This window comes from Schistocerca americana, chromosome 7, assembly GCF_021461395.2.
Source record: "Schistocerca americana isolate TAMUIC-IGC-003095 chromosome 7, iqSchAmer2.1, whole genome shotgun sequence".
Lineage (NCBI taxonomy): Eukaryota > Metazoa > Arthropoda > Insecta > Orthoptera > Acrididae > Schistocerca > Schistocerca americana.
In genome coordinates, this window is record NC_060125.1 from 145,512,549 (window position 1) to 145,524,956 (window position 12,408).

The 12,408-nt window shown below is 37.2% G+C and overlaps 1 protein-coding gene across 1 annotated transcript in view; it reads left to right on the forward strand.

Moving 5' to 3' along the window:
* Positions 1 to 12,408, forward strand: part of LOC124622014 (modular serine protease-like) — a 276,840-nt gene that overhangs the window by 59,723 nt on the left and 204,709 nt on the right. Inside the window, exon 2 of the mRNA XM_047147565.1 lies at positions 9,835 to 9,892. Within this exon, the coding sequence (XP_047003521.1) occupies positions 9,835 to 9,892 (58 nt within the window). The remainder of the gene's footprint in view (positions 1 to 9,834; positions 9,893 to 12,408) is intronic.

The window sequence follows — 12,408 nt, forward strand, 5'->3', positions numbered from 1 at the left end:
TTTCTTCTGGTATTCCACTTCATTTTTAAGAATTGCAACAATAAGTCACTAGACTGCATTTTTATATGCAGTCAGTCACTGGACCCATGAATGTCTTTCATACCATTAACAAACAGCAAAGGGTAAACACAACAACTGTCCCAAACTCAAAGTTGTGCTTACCAAAAAATGCCACACAGTAATGCTAAATGAAATGAAATGTTGCACTGTTCCAGCTACTTCCAAGAAGGACCAAGCAAAGCCTAAAGACAGGCCACAGCTTGTCCCGTCAGTGGGCCACACATGCGGCATGCATGAATTTTGGCACACCCTGACTTGCCCTGCACTAGATAATCGGGCCTGACGATTTAATGGTATAGCATGTGCATGGAAACTGAGAGGTCATGAAACTAGATTCCAGTTGGACCACACAAAATTTTCAATGTGCCATAATCTAGTCTTTACCTCTCAATGATGTGTGGACTCACCAGGAATGTCATGTGGTTTGGAATCCACATTAAACTATAGTTCCTCTTTCCCATTTTGAATAACTGGGATAGATAAGGGACATAAGAGTTGCCAAATGAGCTGCATACAATTATTATACATCTTCTTACACCTTGCCAGTAACAGACATTCTGTATATTGTGCCACTAATTACAAGTCTAAATGCAATGTATAAGTTTGTGGCCATACGAACAATATTTATTGTTTCACTGACAACTTTTCCCTCACTATTGCTACAAAATAAATTTATTCCCACATATATAACTATTATAGTTCCTGCAATATTTGTCTGGAGATCCTTCATTTGGGTTTAGAATGTGAAACTAACAAGTATCACCGTCACTGACATACCTAAAGCTTTTGCAAAGACTGTGTCCAACATTGACCTTTAGTGAGTTAAACCAGAGTTTACCCATAACTTCATTCATGCCATAAAAAGGAATGCTGTTAACCCCAATAAAGTCAATCCATTGGAAATTAAAAATCCCATAACAAACTAGGAACCATATCACCTCCAAGTAAAGCTGATGGAAACACTAATTAATCCAAGCACCTTTTTTTAAAAAAAAAAACATTTGTAATGTAGATATTAAGATACTTATTTATGACAAAGGTAACAAAGTGAAAACTGTAGGTATGTTAGTAGATTATACAAATAATTATATGATGAAATATTATTTTATTATTCTTCGTTTGTACCTAAGTTTGTGACTCTTTGGCATTTCGCTGTAACTTCAGGTCATAAGTGAATGTATTTAACAAATAACAGTAACATCTTTAAATTTAAGTATTAATAAATTTGCTGTTATATGTCTAATTGCTAATTTACTAATAATTTCTTCAGAATCTAGTTGCACTGCAAGATCACAATGAACCGTCATTAGAACGAGACCAATAAGTCTTTAATTTCCCATTTTATTTCTAACTAGGTGAATATCTGGCATTGCCTGGGTATGTATTTATTACAATCTTCTGTAAGCCCATCTCCTCCTACTCTTTACCCCAACTATTTGCTCCTCTCCCATCTCTCTCTGAGCATCTGCTTCACCCCCATTGGGATTGATAGCCCTGTAGTTTAGTCCCTTTCTCTCCAAACCAACCAACCAACCATCTCTTTTCTTTTTCTTTTTCCTGCATTGCTGCAAGTGTTGTTCATTTACCTTCTGCATTGTTTTGTTTAGTTTTGCTGTCAACGAAAAAACTTTCATTGGTATAAGTAGGGACATGATAAACTGGCTATTTTCCAAGGTTGTCAACAGTTGGTATGCTTCAGCTGTGACATCTCTACTAGCAGTGACTTGAAGTGCCCCAAGTGTTGTGGTTACTGCAGGAAGCATTTCTCAAAATCTTTTTACAGCCATTCACATTTCAGTCCACTGTATCTCACAAAGGGAGATCAGCATTGAATGAGGTGAATTAATTTCATCCACAAATTTCTTCAGTAGGTAGTCCAGAAGCGGAGATCATCAGAGAGGTTTACTACACTATTTAAGATTCTGATACAGTTATGTATCATCATTATCTCACATGAATGCATTAGAACCTAAATTAAGAATATGCACCACATACTGTGTGAATCATGCTCTTGTGTATTGTTCTGCTATTGCTGTTGTTTGGCTCTAACCAGCTGCTAATCGCTACAGTGCCATCAGAGCCTTGCACAGTCAGTTTGTCCAAATAAATCTCATGAGAGGTGGTTACAGTCTTCATTGACAATGACTGAGCTGAAACTTCTTATACATAGATAAAGTCAAGAAAATCATCACTAACAATTTATTTTCCAGATGAGCAGTCTTCATATGATAAGCATAACGCTAGTTGTTTTTGCTGTAGTATGTATTAGACTTTATTAGCCATTCTGAGCATGAAAATGGAATAATGCTGTAAAATTATCATTATTATCGAAAATCTGTTAGAAACCAACCTCAAAGAAGATCAGTTTGGAATGAATGTAGGAACACCAGAGGCAACACTGACTCTACGACTTCTCTTAGAACATAGGTTAAGGAAGAGCAAACCTATGTTTATAGCATTTGTATACTTTGAGAAAGCTATTGACAGTGTTTACTGGAGGGTTCTGAAATTCTGTAAGTGGCAGGGGTAAATACAGGGAGCAAAAGACTGTTTGCAACTTGTACAGAAACCATACAGCAGTTAGAAGAGTTGAGGTACAAGATACGGAAGCAGTGGTTGAGAAGGGAGTAAGACAGTATTGTTGCCTATCACCAATATTACTCATTCTGCATATTGAGCAAGCAGTAAAGGAAACCGAAGAAAAATTTGGAGTAGGAACTAAAATTGAGGGAGAAGAGATAAAAACTTTGAGGTTTACTGATAACATTGTAATTCTGTCAGACAGTAAAGGACTTGGAAGAGCAGTTGAACGGAATGGATAGTGTTTTGAAAGGAGGAGATAAGATGAGCATTAACAAAAATAAAAGAAGAATAATGGAATTTGGTCAAATTAAATCAGGTGATGCTGAGGGATTTAAATTAGGAAATCATGTACTTAAAGTAGTAGATGAGCTTTGTTATTGGGGCAGCAAAATAACTGATGGTGGCTGAAGTAGAGATGGTATAAAATGTTGACTGGCAATGGTAAAAGATGTGTTTCTGAAGAAGAATAGTTTGTTAACATTGAATATAGATTTAAGAGTTAGGAAGTCTTTTCTGAAAGTATTCGGTGTTTAGCATTGAGTGGAAATGAAATGTGGATGATAAAGAGATCAGACAAGAAGACAATAGAAGCTTTTGAAATGTGGTGCTACAGAGGAATGCTGAGGAGTAGATGGGTTGATCATGTAACTAATGAGGAGATACTGAATAGAACTGGGAAGAAAAGAAATATGTGGCACTACCTGGTTAGAAGAAGGGATTGGTTGGTAGGACACATTCTAAGACATCAAGGGATCACCAGTTTAGTGATGGAGGGAAATGTAGGGGGGAAAATTGAAGAGGGAGACAAGAGATTAATGCAGTAAGCAGATTCAGAATGATGTGGCTGCAGTAGTTGTTCAGATATGAAGAGGCTTGCACAGGATAGAGTAATATGGAGAGCTGCATCAAACCAGTGGTGGAACAGAAGACCACAACGACAACAATAATATGTGCAGGTTCATTTATTCCAACTTCTCCAGAATCCCAGCATTCTCTTTGGACAATTTCTTGTCTTCAGCACAGAAGAATTGTTTTCACAATAGTTATTAATCTTTTTCTGTTCTTTGCAGTGACTTTACTATTTTCTACATCGATCATCTCCATAACATCGAGAGCCTTACCCTCCACAAACTTCAAAATTTGCTGCCTGTTTGACAGCTGATTTTTGATATTTCTTATTGCAGTCTAATAAAAGCTCTCTGAAGCTCTCTTCCATTTAGTAAATGGTTTACTAATTAAGCCTCCAAGAACTTGAAGACCACAACCACTGTGCATTTTTAAAAGTAAATACATACTTTTCAAAATGCTCCCTGCATGATGTTTCAGTATGCAAGCCATAAGTGTCTGGTAGTCAAATGATGCTGAAAAGAAAGCTGCTTCTTGCCAGTGATTGGAAACTTGAAAGTGTTTGGTGGGGTCCAAAGCTCTTTTAATGCTTTCAGTTTTACCTCACCATTGGTTCAAGGATAAGTGACATCTCTCTCAGTATCATAATATATGAAAATAGCTGGAGAAAAATCACCATGGCTGTAAAAGGAAGAAAAGAATTAAAATTAAGCACTGAAACGACGACAACAGGTGTACATTTTCACTGGTATACAATTACCTATAGGGATGGTTGATAAATCATAGTCTGTTACTTTGTCACGGTGTTCTCTCATGGATATTTGTGAGAGAGACTTTCTGAAATATAGGGATGGTTGATAAATCACAGTCTGTTGCTTTGTCACAGCATTCTCTCATGGATATGTCTGAGACACACTTTCTGGAATATCTGTGATTGTTTCACAGAATAATGCGTAACTATTATGGGGTGGCATGTGTCGAAAATAATGCCTGTGACAAACTGTAAATTCAACAGTCATACAGATTCTCTATTAACCACCAGCATTAGCGCAGTTTTGGTGTCATTGGAGGATCACCCAAAATAATCTCCCACAACTGATAATGCAATCAGATGTATAGCTTTTCTTAAAGAAGTAATGGTGGCAATACTGCAACAAATATATTATATGGCACGTTTATATAATTTGTACTCATTTTTTAAATTAAGGCTCAAAATATTCTGTTTAATGAGTGTTATGAATTGTTAGAAATTCCATGTCCAACACACAGAAAGTCTGCTTTCTTTCTTATGGAGAAATATTTTAGTAAGGTTTTATGAAAGGACAAGTTTAAAACTTTAATAACATTGGGTTTAAAATTTTTGAATATCTGTCCTTTATGCAGTGTGAATTCAATCAAAATCAAACTTTTGTACTGTTTACGTAAAATATATTTTAATTTTTGTAGCTTTTTTGTGCCAAACCTGTAATTTCATATACCTAAAAACGTGCATTTTAGAGAGAATACACTTGGAGAACAGATGGGAAATCCATAGGATTTCCTTCTATGTTGCCTAAGATCGATTGTTGCTATCTACAAGCAATATGGTTGATATATAGTCTAACATTTCTTGAGGTCTGAGTCCTGTAATACTGCTTGGAACTTGTAATCACCCCTCCCACAATTTGTTGTTATCACTGTCTTTATGGTTAACTCTTGTAATAAGTTACGAGAGGAGTAAGATTTACAATAAACTTTTTACTTATCTTCATTTCTCATAGTTGGCTCCAGTTCTTCACGTCTAGGGCCTGATTCTTGAAGCTGAAAATTTCACATTTTGGGATCTCATGGTTGCAATTGACATAATTAACTTTGAAGAATTGCTTACACTGTATTTTTTTTCACAAATATTTTATTCTCTCACATTTCTCTGTATCACACTGTCTTTTGAATTTTCACATTAACAAAGCCAAAATTATATTGTTCTTGCCAAATATAAAAACACATCCGATCACATAGGAGGCATGCCCACTACTACTTCATTCTGCGGTAGTAATGATGTTCCAAGGGTTTACAAATTTTCTTGACAAATGAATTTCTATTAATTTATATTATTATTTTATAAATGAATCCAGAAAAAACATAATAGCATCAGATTGCATAATTAATAATAGAAATTTTAAGTGTGCCAAATACTTCTTAACTTCAAATGTATCTAAAAAAAAAAAAAAAAAAAAAAAAAAAAAAAAAAAAAAAAAAAAAAAAAAAAAAATAGCTATACATACAGAGCAAGTACATCTCAATCATAGCAACGAAAATAGAGTAATTAATTTTTATACATTTTAGTGTGTAATACAACCCAGAGTGTACAAAATCGTATGAAATTTTTTAGAAACACAGCTGAGATAATATTATCCTGTTCAAAATTCGAAAATATTTCCGGTATCGACTGCTTCTGTTGAGGAAAAGTAATGCTACAGGAGGGTGCCCATATACAAACTTGTCAATAGAATTCAAAAGTCTTCATGATGAGAGCTAATGCTGCCAATGTATACTGCAGTAGCCAATATGCATTGAACTGCTTATTGTTTAATCTTGTGCTGTGGGCTTGATATAATTGTTGTTGTTGTTGTTGTGGTCTTCAGTCCTGAGACTGGTTTGATGCAGCTGTCCATGCTACTCTGTCCTGTGGAAGCTTCTTCATCTCCCAGTACCTACTGCAACATACATCCTTCTGAATCTGCTTAGTGTATTCATCTCTTGGTCTCCCTCTACGATTTTTAACTTCCACGCTGCCCTCTAATGCTAAATTGGTGATCCCTTGATGCCTCAGAACATGTCCTACCAACTGATCCCTTCTTCTGGTCAAGCTGTGCCACAAACTCCTCTTCTCCTCAATTCTATTTAATACCTCATCATTAGTTATGTGATGTACCCATCTAATCTTCAGCATTCTTCTGTAGCACCACATTTCGAAAGCTTCTATTCTCTTCTTGTCCAAATTATTTATCATCCATGTTTCACTTCCATACATGGCTACACTCCATACAAATACTTTCAGAAACGACTTCCTGACACTCAAATCTATACTCGATGTTAACAAATTTCTCTTCTTCAGAAACGCTTTCCTTACCATTGCCAGCCTACATTTTATATCCTCTCTACTTCGACCATCATCAGTTATTTTGCTCTTCAAATAGCAAAACTCATTTACTACTTTAAGCGTTTCATTTCCTAATCTAATACCCTCAGCATCACCTGATTTAATTTGACTACATTCCATTATCCTCATTTTGCTTTTGTTGTTGTTCATCTTACATCCTCCTTTCAAGACACTGGCCATTCCATTCAGCTGATCTACCAGGTCCTTTGTTGTCTCTGACAGAATTACAATGTCATCAGCGAACCTCAAAGTTTTTATTTCTTCTCCATGGATTTTAATACCTACTCTGAAATTTTCTTTTGTTTCCTTTACTGCTTGCTCAATATACAGATCGAATAACATCGGGGAGAGGCTACAACCTTGTCTCACACACTTCCCAACCGCAGTTTCCCTTTCATGCCCATCGACTCTTAAAACTGCCATCTGGTTTCTGTACAAATTGTAAATAGCCTTTTGTTCTCTGTATTTTACCCCTGCCACCTTCAGAATTTGAAAGAGAGTATTCCAGTCAATATTGTCAAAAGCTTTCTCTAAGCCTACAAATGCTAGAAATGTAGGTTTGCCTTTCCTTAATCTATTTTTTAAAGTAAGTCTCAGGGTCAGTATTGCCTCATGTGTTCCAACATTTCTACGGAATCCAAACTGATCTTTCCCGAGGTCTGCTTCTACCAGTTTTTCCATTTGTCTGTAAAGAATTCATGTTAGTATTTTGCAGCCGTGACTTATTAAACTGATAGTTTGGTAATTTTCGCATCTGTCAACACCTGATTTCTTTGGGATTGAAATTATTATATCCTTCTTGAAGTCTGAGGGTATTTCGCCTGTCTCATACATCTCACCAGATGGTAGAGTTTTGTCAGCACTGGCTCTCCCAAGGGTGCCAGTAGTTCTAATGGAATGTTGTCTACTCCCAGGGCCTTGTTTAAACTTAGTTTTTTCAGAGCTCTGTCACACTCTTCTCGCAGCATCGTATCTCCCCTTTCATCTTCATCTACATCCTCTTCCATTTCCATAATATTGTCCTTAAGTACATCACCCTTGTATAGACCCTCTATATACTCCTTCCACCTTTCTGCTTTCCCTTCTTTGCTTAGAACTGGGTTTCCATCTGAGCTCTTGATATTCATACAAGTTGTTCTCTTTTCTCCAAAGGTCTGTTTAATTTTCCTGTAGGCAGTATCTATCTTACCCCTAGTGAGATAAGCCTCTACATCCTTACATTTGTCCTCTAGCCATCCCTGCTTAGCCATTTTGCACTTTCTGTTGATCTCATTTTTGAGACGTTTGTATTCCTTTTTGCCTGCTTCATTTACTGCATTTTTATATTTTCTCCTTTCATCAATTAAATTCAATATTTCTTCTGTTACCCAAGGATTTCTACTAGCCCTCGTCTTTTTACCTACTTGATTCTCTGCTGCCTTCACTACTTCGTCCCTCAAAGCTATCCATTCTTCTTCTACTGTATTTCTTTCTCCCATTCCTGTCACTTGTTCCCTTATGCTCTCCCTGAAACTCTGTACAGCCTCTGGTTTAGTCAGTTTATCCAGGTCCCATCTCCTTAAATTTCCACCTTTTTGCAATTTCTTCAGTTTTAACCTACAGTCATAACCAATAGATTGTGGTCAGTGTCCACATCTGCCCCTGGAAATGTCTTACAATTTAAAACCTGGTTCCTAAATCTCTGTCTTACCATTATATAATCTATATGAAACCTGTCAGTATCTCCAGGCTTCTTCCATGTGTACAACCTTCTTTTGTGATTCTTGAACCAAGTGTTAGCTATGATTAAGTTGTGCTCTGTGCAAAATTATACCAGGCGGCTTCCTCCTTATTTTCTTACCCCCAATCCACATTCACCTGCTAAGTTACCTTCTCTACCTTATGTTTCTCCGTGCATCATTTCTAACACAGGAAGAAGTCAGAACATATCACTTGCTGCAAATTTTGTCAGCACCGAGTAAGGTCTTCGCTCATTACCTGTTGCAACATTTCACATCCCAGGGCTCCAAAATTGCTAACCCCTTCCCTCTCCACATTCTGAACAGCTCACGTCTCAAGAAAAGTTGGGCTGACTATAACTTAACTTGCTTTTAACACTGTTAGAGATACTCTTCAGCAAATAGACAGCCAGAATTTTGGTGCAGCACCTCTGGGATCGAAACTTTGTCTTCGGTGAAGACATAGCAAGAAATTACACATTGAGGGTCTGGAAAATAGGGGAAGCTGTTGTCTGCAAAAAAAACCACTTACCTGACAGTCATTTACAAATTTACTTCTGTCCTCTTCATCCCATGGACTTAAGCAGTTTTAGGGGATTTCCTAGGTAGAAAATCCACATGCAGTGAATTCTTTCACTGCTGTATGTTTGATATTTTGATCTCTCTAATGTCTTCACATTTGTTAACATGCTGGATTCATATTGAGGACAATTAGGGTTCAGTAACTGTCTGGCCATCTGTATTTGGGTTTTGTGTGGTTTCTGCATATCGCTCAAAGAAAGTGCTGGGGTAATTCCTTCGAAAAGAAATGGACAATATCCATTCCTGTCAGTCCTCGTTCTCACAATGTTCTCCATTTTTAATGACCCCATTGTCAGTAGGACATTAAACACTAGTCTTCCTTCCAACAATAACTTCAATGGAAATGTGATGTGTGTGTGTGTGTGTGTGTGTGTGTGTGTGTGTGTGTGTGTGTGTGTGTAGCAAAGCTATATGTTTTTAGAAGTTTTATGAGGAGGTTGAATGATTTCTTTATTCACCATGTTTTATTTGGTTGAGTAGTGAAAGCTTTTTTTATTGTATTCACTTTATCAGAATATTATATGACTTTAATCAAGCACAGACTGATTAGAGGATAAAATGATTTTTATTTTATTTTCTTCCTTGTACACACGGTTGTAGTTACCACAGACAATTTCTTGTCAGCTTTTCTCCTCTTGTTGCCAATCCTGAAATCATACACAAATCATTGTATTGTACCAACTGTTTCAATGTTACAGACTTCAAACATCTGTTGAAGGAAACTGGAGTTGTAGTGTGGTTTGTGTTTGCCTTTGGCCTTTTAGTTGCCTAAATTTCTTTAAATGTACCAGTTTTCCCAGGAAGTAAGTTTGTGTATAAGATAACTTGTGCAAGTTTCCATTTGTCATGCTACTAAAACTTTGTATTGATTTGCCACTGAGAATGTTTCTCAATTTCTTACAGCTTACATGCATGTGTCTGACGCGGCCACAACACACATAAAGAGAGCAACAAATTGTGGGTTAGTATTTTGATACAACAAATTGGTGTATCCAGTTTTTATATGAAATTTGAGCTTTAAATTTACTCAATGGACTTTTTTTAAAGTATAGAGAGGAGACTGAAACTAAGAACCTGGTTTGGTTGCCCTGTAATATTTAGAATATGAATGAACTGGAAGTTGGAAATATAATGATGGATATTTTGAGCATTAGTTCTTAAAAAAATTGTTAAATATGGACACCCTGGAACAATAGTGTGTGTAATTTAGATAGATTATGTACGGGGTGACTTCTAAAAGTAGGTTACACTGTATTATGGCAGTCTAAGCAACTTCTATTGAATACTGCTGTACACTTCAAAATGATACAAGACACAATTTTGCAACACAGTCACCTAGTTTCTGCAAACAGACTACCAATATTTCAGTTCCTTGATGATAGAAATCTGCTCCTCACTGGCAAAGCTATTAGAGAAATTCTGTGTGATAACCCTCATTATCAGAAAATCTGCGATAGCTATGAATCAATTCCTCGATTATGTGTACACCACTGTGTGTTGTCAATTTTGATGGCCTTTCTTCCCAATCAGTGTCACCTGTGTTTTGAAGCCTTGAAGGAGTTGTTGGCACTGTTTTGCTCTGGGTGGTCGTGACATTGTACAGTGTGCCCATGAAAGAATGTGCCAGTTATAAATTTTAATAGTAGCAACTGTAAGCATTGTAGAGTTTTGGTTAAATGTCACAATTTATGAGTAGCTCACAGTTTTAGATAAGCAAATCTACAAGTACTCATATGATGTTCTCCTGCTAGCACCACCTAAACAAAATGGGTACTTCTGAGTATAAAGTGTTTCATGTTATGCAGTTTACAGAAAGTGAATCTGTAATTTCAGTTCAGCATGCATTTCATTTAAAGTTTAATTGTGATCCCCAATGTGACAAAAACGTCTACTGGTGGTATAGTAAGTTTGAAATGACTGGACATGTATGTAAAGAGAAAAGCATGGAGTGACCAAGGAGTCTATTGGTCTGAAGAGGATGTTGGCCATGTCAGAGCATCATACCTTAGTTGTCCTAAGAAGTCTATTTGGAAAGCAAGTCTTGAAGTTCAGCTGCCAAAGATGACAGTGTGGAAGGTTTTAACAGAACCTTTACACAAGTATATCCAAACTGGGTACAGGTGGTACAACAGCGTAAGTGGAATGTTGCAGGGGGAAGATGACTTCAGTGATGAGGCAACTTTTCATCAAAGTGATAAGGTAAATACCCATAATGCTTGTATCTGGGGATCATAACATCTACATCTACATCTATACTCTGCAAACCACTGTGATATGCATGGCAGAGGGTGTGTCTCATTGTAAGAGTTATTAGGGTTTCTCCTGTTCCATTCACTTATGGATCAAGGAAGAATGATGCCTCTGTGCGTACAGTAATTATTGTAATCTTAGCCTCATGATCTCTATGTGAGTGTTACATAGGCTAGGGGATTGCAATATATTCCTAGAGTAATCATTTAAAGTTGGTTCTTGAAAGTTTGTTAATAGACTTTCTCGGGATAGTTTGTCTATCTTCAGGGGCCTTCCAGTTCAATTCCTTCAGTATGTCTGTGATACTCTCCCATGGATGAAATAAAACTGTGACCATTTGTGCTGCCCCTGTCTGAATACTTTCAATATCCCCTGTTAATCATGTCTGGTATGGGTCCATATTAATCCGAGTACTTCCCATGACCAGCTCCCCTTTTCTCTTGCTTGGAGACCTCAGCATACACTACTCCCTGTGAGCGAGTACTTCATCAGATAAGGGCCTTCTGATTGACAAGCTTCTCACAGATCATTACCTGTGCTTCCTCAGTGATGGTTCTTCTACCCAATTCAGTGCAACTCCTGGTACCTTTTCTGCTCTCACTTTAATGATCTCATACCTTAATCTTGTAGCATTGCTACATTTGTCACTACATGATGACCTATGTAACAGTGACCACTTTCCAGTCATTTCCTTGCCACCACCAGACAAATCAACCATCACACTGAGCCTTTGTATCAGTTCATCAGGTCTTGCAGAACACCTTGTGACCCAGTCTGTGACAGCATTGTCATTGTCTTCCTATACATATCCAACTACCTTTCTGTTGCAGAAGTGACATGTTAACGACATCCCCTTATGTTTCACTCCCCATCAAGCTGAATTCTATACTGAACAATGAACTGACAGGAAACTACTTCCAGCTCTTACTTTGGCCCACAACACACTCCCAGGCCCTGATTCAATTCACAATCAGATGATTCAGTATCTAGATGTTCCTCAAAAGCATTATCTCCTCAGGTCTTCAACCATCTTTGGCTCAAAGGGCCCTTCCTCTCACAATGGCAAGGTAGCATAATTGTCCCAATCCTTAAGCCAGGCAAAAACCCAATATCTTTTGACAGTTACTGGCTGATTGTCATTATCAACATACTCTGTTAGCTGCTTGAAAGGAGGTTGCCCACAGATTATGCTGGATTCTTGAATTTTGGGAACTTTTGTCTCCCTGT